Here is a 15123-nt window from a genome sequence, read left to right on the forward strand (position 1 = left end):
GGGAGATTGCTTGGAGGCTGAGTTCACGAGGAAGTTTTATTCTAAAAAGGGCCCAAAGGGAGTAGGAGAAGGTACCTCTCTCCATCTGACGACTTGTAACCCAGGCTGCTGCAATCTAAGCCGCTGGCCATAAGCCTCCAACAGCAGTAACACAATGGACTGTTTAAAGGTTATTTTATTAAATATCTTCAGTTCAAGGTTTCATTGTAACAAAGCTATGAAGGGTCTACCAACATTCAGAACAAACACTAACTATTTTTAAATTATTTCTATGTCATCATGCAAAAATTCTGCATCAAATGCCTTCCATTTCCTGTTTAAAGGTGGTTTTTTTAATAGTCTATTGTCTATAGATGCTGACATTAGCCCCAGAAGACAAGAATGCTAAGAAGTGGGGCTGGAGCAGCCATATGAAGCTATGGGTCTCAATGAACTCTAAGACCATTTGTCTTCAAGCCAGCAAAACCAAACCCGGTGGTGAAGGGATCTGCGTGCTGGCACTGCGGGCTGCAGGGCAGGACAGAGCTAGGGCCCAGGGGCTGGGACATGCATGAGGTGCTCGGAGGAGCCTGGCTAAATCCAAGCACCAGCACCAATGAGTCTGCTCTCTTCTCAGCTGGCTTCAAGTAAACCTGTAGCTTTGCCTCTTCTCCCAGCTCTTGTGCCTCCTGAAGGTAGTCCAGGGAGCTGGAGTCTACCAACCTTTCCCCTCAAAGTGCAGATATTTGTGCAGATAAATCTGCAGAGTTGTTATGGGAGAAACCAAAGCCATGACCATTGCTCCTCCGTTATCTTCTCTGCTATCTGCTTAGGGTATAGACTTTCCCTCCTGGAATGGAACTCCTTGAGCACAGAGAGGGACAATGAATGTAGAAGCCTTGGCTCTGGACACCTCTTTTAGGTACATGCAGGTGTGTGTGTGGGGTGATGCCCATGCAGATTGTCCAGCAGTAAGTCTATACTTCAGTTGGTCAGTAAAGAGGCCTCTTTAAGGAGGACACTTCTTCTTGCCAGAGCAGACAGGAAAAGAGATGGACGTGCAGCAAGGAAAGAGTAAGGAAGGCCGCCCTGAGGCAACCTGAATGCATAGAAACAACCACCACCTCTTATCCCACTGCCTCACTCCTCCCATCCCACAGGGGCACTTGGCAGAGGGCCCAGGCCCAGATGAGGGTCAGCAAGGGGACCACCACCATGAAAAGGCAAGACAAAGATGGTTCAGATCCGCACAGAAACAGAACTGCCAAAAGTGGCAAGGGGAACCCTGACCAGGACCTGGCTCTCTCCTTGCTAAGTTATAAGAAAACAAACAGGAAGCAAAGCAGCAACTCCTCCCCCTTCCTAGCTGCAGGGATCAGGCCTCAATATCAGGGCCCACGTGCATTGTGCATCCTATAGAAATGGATGAGTGAGTAAGTGCATGTCAGACTAACATGAGGTTTCTCATCGGCTTCGTAGCGGACACACTTCTGCAGCACCAATTCTCTTCCCTTCTACACTAAATGAAACAGTACAGCAATGTCCGGGCCCTCAGTCCTGAGGCCACTGCTTCTCAGCTGCCTCCACAGCAGGCTGGGAGCTCTGTGTTCTCTCCCAAGTAGGTCTGATGGGCACGATGTTCTCATCAGCCTCCTTCTAGGCGCCCATGCAAGTTCTGAAGAAGTCCATTCCTAGACTTGGGGTAAGCAGGCCACCTCAGGAGCTGCAATCACATCACGGCCCCCAAAGCTCTGTCAGAGTTCTTGCCTGGTCCCCCTGAGTCCGTGGGGGCCAGAGGCCAAGCTCACCCTCTTCAGGGCTGGTGGGTGAGCCCGCTGCTCCTGCCAGGATGGGCATCACACAAACTCCTGTCTTCTTGCCAGCCCAAGGGCTATCGGTGGTTTTAAAACGCATCATGGTACGGCTTCCATTTTTTTTTTTTTAAACAATCTTTTTTCTTTTTTTTTTCTTAAATGTAAAAAACACCTCGGTACAGCAGAGACAGACACGAAGGGCGGGCGGGAGGGCTGCATGCAGGGGCGTGCATTGGCTGCTGCCGCTTTGTAATTTAATTGTTTTAAACCTCAAACGAACAGGACTGCCGCTGTCACTCAGGCCCTCCAGAGCCACTGGCTGCGAAGGTTCGACCTCCAGCTGGAATCTCCTAATGCCCCTGTCAAACAGGACAGAACGTGGTAACAGAACAGAGGACAGTGAGCACACAGATGAGTTCCAGGGACTTAAGCACACTGCACACTACACACGTGGCCAAGTCTGCCTGAGGAGATGGGGAAGGGGGTGAAGCTAATGTTAAATATAACACCGCCTCACATTTGCTGAGCACTTACTAAGTACTTTACTTCTAATATCTTATTTAATCCTCACAAAAATTCAGTGAGGTAGGTACCACTCTTTCTCTCTTTTTGACAGGAAATTGAGCTTAGGGAGGGGAAGTAACCTGTCTGAGGCCACCTAATTTGGAGTTATGGAGCCAGACACAAGTCTGTCTCATTTCAGAGCATAACTTTTTGCAACCATACTTCCCAGACTCTGCTACTCCTCTGGGATGGCCCACACCTCCTCTCCCAGGGCAACCTCCCAGCCTTGTCTTCCTCCTCTGACCCCACCTGTCCCAGCCCCTCCCAGCCCCTCTCCCCCCAAACCAGGAGCACCTGTGGCTGAGCTCACTGCAGCGGTGCGGCAGGGGCCCCTGAGCAGTGATAGTGGACATTGAGCCACTTGCCATCCCGGCGGTGCCAGACCCGGGTCTCCTCTGACTGGCTGGTGCGAGGCCGACCCTGCCCGTCGATGTACTGGGTGAGGCGGATGTAGGCGATGCAAGCTGCGTCCTCCCCAATCACGTGGACGTGTGGGTTTAGGATGGTAGTATGGATGGGCTTGCTGTTCTTGGACAGGACTGCAGGGGGCAGGGTGGGGCAGGGTAGGTAGGAGGGTGTCAGGCCTGGGCACCTGCATTTTCCTCCCAGCCTGCACTTCCAAGTCTCACCCTCTCTCCAGCAACCATTCCCAGAGTCTCCAGATCCTCCCAATACACCCTCCAGAGGCCAGGATACCCCATTACATTAGTCGCCATTATCCAAAAGGAAGAGAAAAGTGGGTAACAATAATAATAGCAGCTATTCTTTTAATAAGGCATTGTGCTGGGGGTTTTACATGCACAGGCTGTATTTCTTGGTCCATAATATTTTCTTCATTATAAGATAAGGAAATAAGCTCAAGGAAATTAAGTAATTTGCCCAAATCACTCATTTGACCTCAAGGCCATGTGACTCTAACTAAAGCTTATGGTTCTACTCAGGCTGATGTTTAGATTTCCTAAGTTTTGGCTTGTCCCTAATTAGGGCTGCAGAGCAAAATCATGAACTTATCTAACAAAATTGATGTGATTTTTTTTAAAAGACACCAATCACCAAAGCACCAAGCTCAGGATAGTCCCAGGGCTCCCAGGATCCTCCAGGGGAAAGGCAAAAGAAGTTGGATTGCCGTTAATCAGCACATGCTGTGCAAATGTGTTGCTTTTATTGAAATTCACATTTTAGTTCGATTCAAATGTTAGACAGGGGCTACATGAGACCTTCCCTAGAACTAACATAAACTCTGGCATTGCTTCTGGCTAATAGAATTACTTAGATACTCAAGGGTTTACATGTGCAGCTGAGATGTGGAGAGGGTAGGAATCAGCAGAGAAAATAGTGACTAAATAAAACTCAGGGCAGGACAGGGAAGGCCCTGGATAAAGTGGGAAAGAAGAGAAAAAAATAAGGAGGGGGAGTCTCAGAGAGTGGAGAAAAAGATGGAAGGGGGTGATGATTCACTTCTTATCCCCTGAGACTTCCATAAACTGGCCAGCATGTATGCCCCCCGCCCCACCCAGGATGCCTGCCTCGTTTGATATTCAGGGAGATCTAGCCACAACTTCTGACCTCACAAATCACCAACAGTGCCTATTGCTTGCTTGTACTTTCCTGTCCTGGTTTTAATTTTCTCTATTGTGAAACCTGAAGACATAGAGCTTTATTATTACTTGCTCAGATCATCTCAACCTAATCTCAAAGGGTTTCCAGTCTGTCTTGGAAAGAGGTGAGGCTTAAAGAAATACAGTGGCCCTGACTGTGACCAGTGGCACTGCCATGAGGCAGCTGCAGAATGAATAGGCGCTTAGGGCACTGGAGCTGGGCCTTTGGAAGTGTCCCTTTAAGACCATCAGGGCACAAGGAGGCAAGCACATGGAGTAGGGGTGCAGCAGAAAGGTCAAATCAGGGAAAAGTGGGCAACTGGGAGGAGGAGGTGAGCAGGGGACAGAGGCAGAGGGGGTGAAGGGGCAGGCAGGAGTATATCAGCAGCACGAACCCACTCACGATTCTCAAAGTAAAACTTATGGAAATCCATCCCCTCCACGAGGTTACCAAGGGCCTCAGGCTCAAAGGAAGTGAGGCCTGGATCACAAATCTTCCTGTAAGAAGGAAAAAAAAAAACAAAAACAAAAAACCGAAAAACCTGTCAGGCTTCTACGGAGTTCCTTGTCTTTCTTCCTCATCAGTGGTATCTATGCAGTAGCAGCAGGTTGGCCGTGGGCCACACCTGACAAGACTGCTAAGGTCCTCAGGGCCTGCCTGCTGGGCTGCTCAGCCCTGGCCTCTCCGCCTGCCCACCGCCAGGACACCTCGGGTGAGCTCAGTCACAGGGAATCTACCTGGAAGGGCTCCCGGCCTAGGGGCCTGGGGTTTAACTCAGACACTGTGCCCAAGGCCCAGCCTTCCCTTTCCCCAGGGCCCTAACTGCAGTTTGGAAGCAGGGAAGGCCCTGAGAGATGACTTAGGTCACAAGGAAATGGGTCTCTACTCACGTGTAGGCCTCAAAGTCCCCATTGTTGATGGCTTCAATCAGCTGTTCCGTGATCTTAATGATCTCCTGTTTTCGCACTGTGGAGGGAAAAATCCACCAATTTACCTGCTGGGGAACCTCCCAAGTGAGAGAGAGCCTCCCTCAATCCTTCAGGGAGTCCCCTGTGATGACACAGACATCCCTCTTCTCTGTCTTTAAGGCCCTTGGCAGGAAGAGTGAGCCCCCCGTTTCTCCGTCCCCTCCTCTGGTGTCTGCAGAGACAATGACTCTCCTCCTGAAGCCTACCCATCAGTTATGGTTCTCTGGCCTTTGCCTCCCTCCCTCTCCATCAACAACCAGGTTGCAGAAAACACTGTTGTCTCTAACATGTGAGGGTCCTGGAACAGAGTCTGTGTGTCCCGTCCCCAGCAGGTTCAGCCTCTCTGAGAAGCACGTCCCAGGATGGCTGTTTCCACCCTCTGCTTACTTCTCTCACTGGAAGGGGCTCAGTCATGAGCCACCCCCATGCTTAGCCCTCACTCAGCGCTCTAGAACTCAGCTCTGGGCAACGGCCAGCCTCAGAGCAGAATCTCGCCAGGGATGAGGGCTCCACAGGATGAACAGAGCCCTAAAATGGATGCTTCACCCTGCTCTCAATCCCACAGTGCTCTTCTGGGATCAGTGGTCTTGGAACTATAAAACCTCTCGAACAGCCTCTCACCAGGAACTGCTCCATTTACCCTGGAAAGCTACACATCTCACACCAACTCTCACGCTGGGACGTGATCCTCAGGAAAACCAAGACAAGGCTCAAACTGACAGCCAGGCAGAGTCGGTGCCCTCAGATCCCCCCTCCCCACCCTATCCCAAGCCAAGGGACAGCTGGTGATGTCCTGCTCTCGTGGGCAGCTCACTTACAGGGAGTGCCACTATTAGCAGGGGGGGCCGCCAGGGGAAGGGAGGGCTCAGACTGAGCTCGGGCTAACCCTGACCTGAGCCCCGGGCTGGCCCAGGCCACAAGCCTTTCCTCACAGGAGCGAGAGGCTGCAAGACAAATGCAAGCATTAGAACAGCACCTCCACGGCGCCGCTGGGCCAGCACAGCCCAGGAGCACAGCTGGGAGGGGGCGGTGCAGCCAAAGGTGCTTCCAGGAGGGGGCCCCACAGCCATCAGCACCACTAGGTGGGCAGCTCCAGGGGACAAACAGCCAGTTAGGGGAACCACCAAACTATCCACTTTCTAAAGAAGCAACAGATATGCACACACAACACACACCCGCTCCAACCCCACCAAACCATCTGCAGGACCCGACTGGGGCGCTATGGGTGACGAGGGCTGTGTTTAGAAACTACGAGGACGGACGGTGGGAGGAAAAGCAGACAAGGGCATCCTCTAACACAGACAGAACTAAAAATATAAACACGAGCTACCATTAGCCCAGCAAGGCGTTGCACCGAGACTTTCTACTATTTCTTCTATTTTTTGTGACACTATGAGGTAGGTGCCATTTTTATTTCCACTTTACAGGTAAGGAAACTGCAGCTCAGGGAGGTTAAACTACTTCACGCACTTTTGAAGAGAGTGTAGCTGGGATTTACACTCAGGTTGACCTCACCCCAAACCCCACGCTCTTGATACTACACTGAGGCCGAGGAAACACTGCACGCCCGACGAGGTTCCTCGGCTCTCGCAATTTCCCCGTCAGCCCCCCTCCCGTGCCCGCGGACCTGACTTCTGCCTCTGCCCTTCCTCCTGGCTCGGTGCTGAGGCAAGGCCACTGCACGTCCCAGGGGCCTTCTACTCCCTCCCTCCATGCCATGTCCTGCCACCCCCTCTTCCGCTATCTCTCTGGGGCCCAGACTCGGGGCCCCTGCCTGGTATTAGCAGAGCCTCCAGCTGGCTCCCCCACCCCCGCAGAGGTGTTTACTAAGGAGGGCAGCGGGGCTGGGCTGACAGCTCTGGTGGGGGTCCCTGAGGGGCTTCAGGATGAGCCAGGGAGACGGAAGCCAGAATGTGCCTCCCTCACACTTACTGGCTGAGGAGCAGAGAGAAGGCTGGGGCTGCATGCCTGCAGAGGGGGCTGTTCTGTCCCGGGAGCTCCGTCCTTCAGGCACCAAGCTGCCATTCCCAGTGCGGAGCGGGGCAGCTAGCCAGCCAGGGCAGGGCAGGGCAAGGCAGAGCAGCCAAAACAAACAGAACAAGGCAGGTGAGCGAGCAAGCCGGACAGGACCCGAGCCCGTGGCACTGCAGAGCCGGGGCAAGGTGACGCCTCGGGCTGCTGTGGACGCTGGACCACATCCCATGCTGCCGCCTCGGCCAGAGAGGCCTCCCAGCGGAGAGCACCAGGACGGTGCACAGACCTGGGTTTGTGGCTTCCAGAAGAGCCTAAGAACAGCGTGTACAAGGACCCCTGCTCCCAGGGAAGATGTTTGAGGGGGCTAGGCCATAAGGTCGAGAGCCCAGCAGTGAAGGCACCTCCTATTCTGCTAGCATCGCCAGGGGCAAACTGATCTGACCACACTCCAGCAGCCCGGCAGTGCTATTCTTTACGGCTGTAATCACTTATGCTTTCTTTTTTTTTTGGTTCCCAAAGGTTTGGTGCCCTCGTACAGCCGCTGGGCATGCTCTCTCAGCTCTGTCCTATGACATTCCTCCATCTTTTCTGACAGCCTGGCCTAAGGTCACTTAATGAAGGCAAAAGGGAGCAATTCCAGGAGGCCAAACCAAAGAGCAGGACAGAGATTCCCAGTGGTCTGGCCTGCCATACCCTCCCACAAGCCCCGGCACTCTGGCCAGCCCCAAGCTTAGGCTGGTGGTCCTCACCAGACCACAAGGACACAGCCACGTGTGGCTTCACAGATGTCAGATTGGTTCCGACTTCATCATTCAGGCCAAGATCTTGGGACTAGATTGACCACCTCATCCTAGTGGGCCCAGGGCTGTCCCGGTTTTAAAATTGAAAGTTTTTTGCATCCTGGGAATCACCTCAGTCCTGGGACAACCAGAACAATTGGTCACTCTGACACTTGTAGGCTACTTCTGCAGGGACTTGAGATGCCCCTATTCTGGGATGCCACATCATTACCAGCAACAGGAACCATTTTCTGAGCCCTGGCCCCTGCAGAATCTCTAATTTAGATATTCTAGACTTGGGCTCAAAGAAGAGAAGCCTCTAGCCCAGCCCAGCAACACCAGACAGGGGCCTCATATCTTGGCCCATGACAAGTAGCTTTTATTGGCCACTTTTATCTCTCCTGGGGGTTTAAGGAGCCACCATTCCCAGTTCTGGGGGCAGACAAGGCAAGTGCCCCACTGGAGCCAAGGTACTTGGGTCACTGCTGGGGTTCTTTCCTCATGAAGGGCCAGCACTTACCTTTGAGGTCCTCGTCTTCTGTGGTGGTGTTGCAGCTCTCTGTGGAGCCCTGTAGGCCAAAAAGAACATGTTTCTATATGCTCTGGCCCTTGGACACCAGAGGGGCTGAGCAGAACAAAAGCAGAGCATGTGCTCCTATAAGAGGTACAAGGAGAGGCCGGGCGCGGTGGCTCATGCCTGTAATCCTAGCACTCTGGGAGGCCGAGGCGGGTGGATCACTCGAGGTCAGGAGTTCAAGACCAGCCTGAGCAAGAGTAAGACCCCTGTCTCTACTAACAATAGAAAGAAAATCAGCTAGACAACTAAAAATATATAGAAAAAATTAGCCGGGCATGGTGGCGCATGCCTGTAGTCCCAGCTATTCGGGAGGCTGAGACAGGAGGATCGCTTGAGCCCAGGAGTTTGAGGTTGCTGTGAGCTAGGCTGACGCCACGGCACTCTAGCCCGGGCAACAGAGTGAGACTCTGTCTCAAAAAAAAAAAAAAAAAAAACAACAACAACAACAGAGGTGCATGGAGGAATCACAGGTCCTACTTGCACCCTTGCTACCTGACTCTTAGAAAACTCTGCATCCCATACCCGCTCCCTAGGCTTCCCCAACTCAGTAACCGGCACCCAGTTACTCAGTAAAACCTGGAGTCATCCTTGATTCTTCTCTTTCTCCCTTTCCTTTATATCCTGACCACCTGATCTAAAATAAAACCTGTCAGTTCTGCCTCCAAAATAAATCCCGTATTTTACTTCTTCTCTTCAAATGCACGGCTACAACCTGAGTCCAAGCCACCAGCACCTTGCACCTGAACTACCACAGCAGCTTCCTGGTCCCCCCACTTCCTCGCTTGCCTCCTCCCTAGAGTTCTTGGCCCAGGACAGGGCCAGAGTGACCTTTTAAATTGTAAATTGGATTCTATTACTCCCTGCTAAGAACGCCAATAGCTTCCCCTTGCTGGTGGAGAAAACACACACACCTAGAAGCGCCTTGGTAGCAGGCCCTGCTGCTTCTCCGGTTCCTCACACTCCCACCACTCTCCCCCTTGCTCACTTGGCCTGATTTGCGTGCCTGCAGTTCCCTTTGCCTAGGGCACCTGCCTGGGGTACCCCCTGACCTGGAGTCAGGGGCCAGGCCCTTTCCTGACCACTTAATTAAAGGCCCTGTTCACCCTCTCTCTTTACTTTGTGCCATTTTCTTCAGAGCACTTATCATGGTCGGATTTGATCTTATTTAATTACTGGTTTGCTCTCTGCCCCCTCCCCCCACCCCGTGGACAGGGAATTTGTCTTGTCACCTCTGTAGGGTAGGACCAGATGGTGCTTGGGCTCAATAAATATTTACTAATGTTAGTGAAAATACAGAGGGCACTGCAGGCGGGAGGCAATGGAGAAAGCTCTAGGGTCTGATAATCCTCTTGCCTGTTTTTTTTAGCTAACGTTTACCCTTATTTAAACATCACAATTCATGGAAGATTCTATTATTATTCTCCCTAATTTACAGATAAGAAAACTGAGGTGCAGAGTGGTCAAGTGACTGGACAGGTGGCAACAAGCCAGGATTCAAACCAGGTCTATGTGTCTGCAGAGCCCAGCCCCGAATCACTTGGGTATAAGGCCCTTCCTTGGAACGGAACAGCTGACGGGCACACACTGCCCCCAGCCCGGCCTCTGCAAACACCTCGGCCTCGGGGTACAGCCTGTGGGCTGCCACCTGCAGGACCTCTGGACCCCGTGACCTGGCCCACCGGTCTCCTACTGACCTGGAACGCAAGAGACAGGCTCAGGAGCCACTCACCTTGATCCCATCTGTAGCGTTGTGCACCACGGTGGTTTGTGGCTCCTGTGAGAGAAAATGAAAATTACCCTCCTGACTTGGGGACAGACCTACAGCTCTTCCCTAAGGGACCCCACCCCCGGCCCGGTACCCTCATAGAGCCTATGATGACCACTGAGGCTTGCCCACTGGCCATCCCCACTAGACAAAATATCCTGGCTCAACTCGGTCCCAGACAGCTGGGGAGCCCTGAATCTAGGCGGGAGCACTGCCGGTGAGAAGGAGAGGCCTGGCACTTAACAGAAGCAGCTGCCCAGGAGGCTGGGAGGACAAGGGCCTCTGTCTCTGATTCCTGCTGGTTCTGAGGGTTCTTTCCACATGGGGGTCCCACGGGCGAGTACACTGGAGGAGCTGTGGGACTGGAGGCACGGGCTGAGCCCTGCCCACAGTGTTCACCAAGGGGAGCACAGAAGGCAGGAGCACAGGGGAGTAGAAGGATAAGGTCTCCCAGAAAGACCCAGGAGGCCCCCTCAGCAAGCTGAGTCCGGGGAGCTGCCTGCTTCACCCACCCTCTGCCTTCCCCCAAATTCCTGGCCCTACAGCACCTCATCAGGCAGCACGAGGGTCTGCAGGAAGGAGGGGAGTAGCAGGCACAGTCGCCCCTCCTTCTCTCCCAGTCACGGCGCTGCTCACTCTCCAGTCAGCCCCCGCTAGCAGAGGGAGCTCTGAGAGCACACAGTGCGCCTCGGAAGAGCCCAGAGAGAACTCAACAGCACAGGGCTCTCCAGGAGCCCCGAGACCTCAGCACCATCCAGAGGTGGGACCCAGCCCTCCTTCCCGTTTGCCGGCTTTGCAGAGGAGAGGCTGGGGCAGGATTTACAAGGAGGCCTCCCAGAACTGATGTACAGGTTCCAAGAAAGCTCCTACCCTCTCCTATAAGCAACTCATCTTCCCGGCCCCCACAGTAGACCCACTGGGGGTCCCAGGCTGGGGCTGGGAGGTTTAGCTGAGAGCCCTGGTGACTCTTCCCCCCAACAGCACAGTGAGAGGAGCAGGAGCAGCAGTTCTGCCATGCAGGACGAGGGCAGCCAAGCGGGACAATGACGGGAAAGGGCCTACAGGGCAGCACACAGAGCAGCCTACTCTGCAGGCATCAAGAAAGGAACAAGGCTGCGGCGGCCTGGGAGGGAGGGCGAGAGGAAGAGGGAAGGAGCAGGGGGCAGCCAGGGGCAGAGGCGGAGAAGCTGTAGTCAGGAGGTACCATGGCCGTCTGCAAGGGCGCGGGCTCTTGGGCTGGGCTTACGAGACTGTTTTTGTTGTTGCTCTGTGGCTGAGACAAGAAAACAGATGGTTTAGTTCCTCCAGAGTCACCAAAGCTGCTCAGGTTCAACTCCCAGACCTCCCTTGCCCCCTGGCCTGGCCCGGAAGAGCGAGGCCCGAGGCAACCTCCGTAACTCTATGTAGATGGGAGCAATGGCTGGAGAGATGGTCAGAGGAAGGGAGAGTCTGGAGCGGCCCAGAGACCTAGCTCCAGAGGCATCCTCAAGGTGGGAGCAGCCCAAAGACTTGTTTTAAAACATGTCTCCAGAAATCTCTGCTTGTGCCAGGTGCCATGTCACTGCACAACCATTCCTGACCCAGAGAAATTCAAGATCTTCTTCTCACTCTCCAGGGGAAAAGGAGAGTGGTTTATAAGAAAGCAGAATGAAACTCAGAAACTCTGGGTCCCTTATCTGTGGGACCTCCTGCTGCCCTTTCAACTCGGCACCTGCATTTCCTTCTCCTTATGACACCAGCTCAAAGCCTGACCCGAAAAGAAGAGGAAGGAGAAGAGAAAGAATAGCTGGCCTAAGAGTTGGTGTCCAGAAAGGACAGGCGTGGAAGTCAACTTTGGATAAAAATGCATCCACCGACCCCGAGGAGCAGACACAGGGCTGTGCTCTTTACCCTTCTGCCTGATAAAGCTTGAACTTGATCAGCTGCAAGTGAGGGCAGAGCTCCAAGAACCCAACCCCTAGGACAGAATAGGACACCCACAGTCCAACATTTCTAGCAGCAACAGGACCACCAGGGGTATCTCCTTGCCTTTCAAAACGTTACGGTGAGTGGCACAGCCAGGGAGGGGCGGGAGGAGGATGGTAGGAAGGAAGGAGGCCCGTGTCCGGGACAGGAGCCTATCGATGCCATGCTCTCTGCCTCTACGATTCCCTAACCAGTGCACTTGGTCTCGCTGGGAGTCCCAGTGGAGTCGGAGGCCACTGAAGAGTGTGACCTGAGGCCTGCAAGTTCTTCAACAGGCAGTGAGACAAATACGTGGCTACTGACTCTGTTCAGGGTGCACATGAGGACACACTGACAGGACACTTCTTCTCTCCTAGGACACACACGAATAGCATCCTGACCGTTCTACGTGACTGGAGGCCTCCTGGACCAGACCTGAAGCCATCCACCCCCAGCTTGCTGTCACTGGCTGACATCCCCGGACCCAGGGCCAGACATGGAACTGTGAGCCAGGCACCAAGTGCTGCAAGACCCCACTGGGCTCTGCAGGCTGGAGAAGGGTCCCAGGAGTAGTCAGGCCACAGGTCTGAACTCACATGAGCTCTGCTCTGCCCTACTCCTCCCAGGAAGGAGCAGAGTCCTCCTACCTCAGCGGCCGATGCTGAGCACCTATTTGGGGCTGATTGCAGAAGGCTGCCCTGCCTGCAAAGCCCAGCTCAGACCAAGGCCCTCACAGGGGGCAAGGATTCCAGGGTGCCCGTAAAACCTGCCTTAGCTGCAGAGGGCTGGGATGTCACCACATGGCCCCACCTCTGGCTTTAATGGATGGTTTCATAACAACTCAGGCTGCTGGGTTCTCCTTGGTGCCCTGTGCACCATGAGAAAGATGATGAGCTCACTGTAGTCCCTCAGCTGTCTCCCTCCCCGGCAAGGGCTGGGTGGGCAGGATGAAACTTCGGGCGCAGCTAGACGACAGGACTTGCACAGGGGAAAAGTCAGGAGAGTGAGGCTCAGAGCTAGGAGCCTACAACCAGTTCCTCTCTCTGCCCACCGCACAGCTGGCCTCTGGTGCCAGTCTGCAGGAAGCAGCTGCTCATGCCTGGTGAGCAGGGCCTCTCCTCCTGAGCGGCATGAGTGAGGGTCTCTCCCTGTGCTTGCCACCTAGCCCCGGTCCCTGCCAGCTTCACTTCCTGCTCTGGGCTGCTGGGGGCTGTCCAACCTCCACAGCGGCAGGTGCCACACCACAGCCTCCAATGCCCACTTTTCAGGCCACTGGGTGACCTTGGGCAACGGCCCCCGCCTGGCAGGACAGGCCACACCTGCCCACACAGCACAGACATGCAGTGAGGATGAGTGAAGCACACGCACATGGCAGAATGGGTTTGCGTGGCTGCAGGCGGGCGCAGGCAGCATGGAGTGGGCGGATGGGTGGGCAGGCAAGGCTCACCATCAGGTGCACGCTGGAACTCGACTTCCTTTTCTGGACACACCACAGCAAGAGGGAGAGAGAAGGGGAAAGAGGAGGTAAGAAGAGAAGCACAGAGACGCTGCAGGTTAGTGCACCAGCGCCGGGCTCTGCATCACGGGGAGAAAAGAGCAGAAGGAGGAGACTCGGAGTCCAGCACCGGGAGGTTAAAATAGCACGTGGACAGACAGGCACTCACACCCCTCCAGACCCCGGGAGGGGAAGAGCTCCTTTGCTGTCAGCTTCCCAGACACAGATTTAGTATATACTGAGATGTCTTAGCCTTGCCCAGAGACAGCTTCTTAAGGTTAGGTCGCAGGTCTATGAGGGTAAGTAATGTTTTGTTGCAAATGAACAGGTTGGGATTGATAAGGCTAACTCACGTATAAGGTTATTTATTTTCTCTCATTACGCGGCCTATCTGCAATTTGAGTGAGCAGCTACCAGGTATATAGCAAAAGCTGCCACAGGCTGTCCTCAGCTTTAATAACATTTGTCTTCTGAACCTAGACTTTGCTGTACCCCTAAACTGCTTTTCAGATACGGATGTTGAGTGTTCGTTAAATTTTTAAATAACTGTTAAATTTTGGCTTCCCCTGGTTTGTCAGCATGGCCATGCTTGTTTAAAAGATGTGAACATTTTATTGCATTTTGCAATGAGTGGGAAATGGAAACACAGGAGAGCCAGTGATTAAAATTGCAGTGACACAAAGACGCAGAGATGTAAGCCACAGAGAATGCTGAATGCCGTGATTCCTTGGTCTTAACTAGATGCTCACGACTTTATGTTCAGATGTGAAACATGAGCATCAAAATAAAGACCACACAGAACATTGAGAATATATCTCAGAAGACTGTGCCTAAAAGGTGAAGAGTAATTATGAATTTTACAATTAGCTCGCTGGGAGACAGACAGCCCCTTGGAATATGTCCATCTGTTGTTTGACTTTTACACATTCATTTAACACCCAACAAACACTTAGGGAGGGCGGTTTTAGGCAAGTAAACACATCTGATAAATTGCTCCTGCTCTCAACGGGCTGACATTCTACTTCAGAAGACATTTTCAGGAATGTACTATAATCAAAAGGAGGCTACAGATATTTAAAAGAATGGTCTATAATTTAGAATTAGATCTAAAGAAAAAGACAAACCTAATGAGGCCTCTTTTGCATTAGCCTTTAGAATATGTCCAAATATGAGATTTTACTCTCAAAATTATCCCTCAAAAGGGAGTTCCCTTACATTCATATATATATATATATAGATATACATAGATATAGATAAGTATGTTATGTAAGTATGTATGTATCTCTCTCTCCCTCTCTCTATATATATCTGCCTCTCTATGTATATTAATATATATCTCCTTATCCCTTTACCCAACTAGAGTGTTAATACTTTGAGGGAAGGTTCGTATCTTACATATCTTTGTAATCTCCACAGTTCCTAGCAAAATGCTTTACAGTTAGCATATGATCAACAAAAGTTTGCCGAGTTGAACTGGGTTTGCTGGCTCTGGTTTTTCCCAGGCTAAAGCAGAGAGAGGTTTCGAACTCGCACTGAATCGCAGCAGTGAGAACTCCCTTCCGGCACCCACTCACCAGGCCCAGTCTTTGTTCCGGTGATTTTCAGGGGCCTGTCAAAAGTCATTGCAGGCCACTTTTACCTGCATCTTGCCTTAAAGCAGATTTT

General features: G+C 52.6%; 1 protein-coding gene across 29 annotated transcripts in view; it reads right to left on the bottom strand.

The window, feature by feature from the left end:
• Window positions 1-157: 157 nt before the first annotated feature.
• CAMK2G (calcium/calmodulin dependent protein kinase II gamma) overlaps window positions 158-15123 on the bottom strand; it is a 56672-nt gene continuing 41706 nt past the window's right edge. For 5 of the 29 annotated variants that reach the window (XM_069460273.1, XM_069460290.1, XM_069460269.1 and 2 more), the window contains 8 exons: window positions 11224-11292; window positions 9984-10028; window positions 8198-8246; window positions 6857-6970; window positions 4847-4922; window positions 4359-4453; window positions 2652-2896; window positions 158-2152 (listed from right to left, as the gene is read on the bottom strand). In XM_069460273.1, the coding sequence (XP_069316374.1) occupies window positions 2664-2896; window positions 4359-4453; window positions 4847-4922; window positions 6857-6970; window positions 8198-8246; window positions 9984-10028; window positions 11224-11292 (681 nt within the window). In that variant the 3' untranslated portion in view covers window positions 158-2152; window positions 2652-2663. Of the gene's footprint in view, window positions 2153-2651; window positions 2897-4350; window positions 4454-4846; window positions 4923-6856; window positions 6971-8197; window positions 8247-9983; window positions 10029-11223; window positions 11293-13410; window positions 13444-15123 lie in introns of all 29 variants that reach the window. The other 24 variants (XM_069460292.1, XM_069460286.1, XM_069460282.1 and 21 more) reach the window with 16 other exon arrangements.

Source organism: Eulemur rufifrons, chromosome 28 (genome assembly GCF_041146395.1).
Source record: "Eulemur rufifrons isolate Redbay chromosome 28, OSU_ERuf_1, whole genome shotgun sequence".
NCBI lineage: Eukaryota > Metazoa > Chordata > Mammalia > Primates > Lemuridae > Eulemur > Eulemur rufifrons.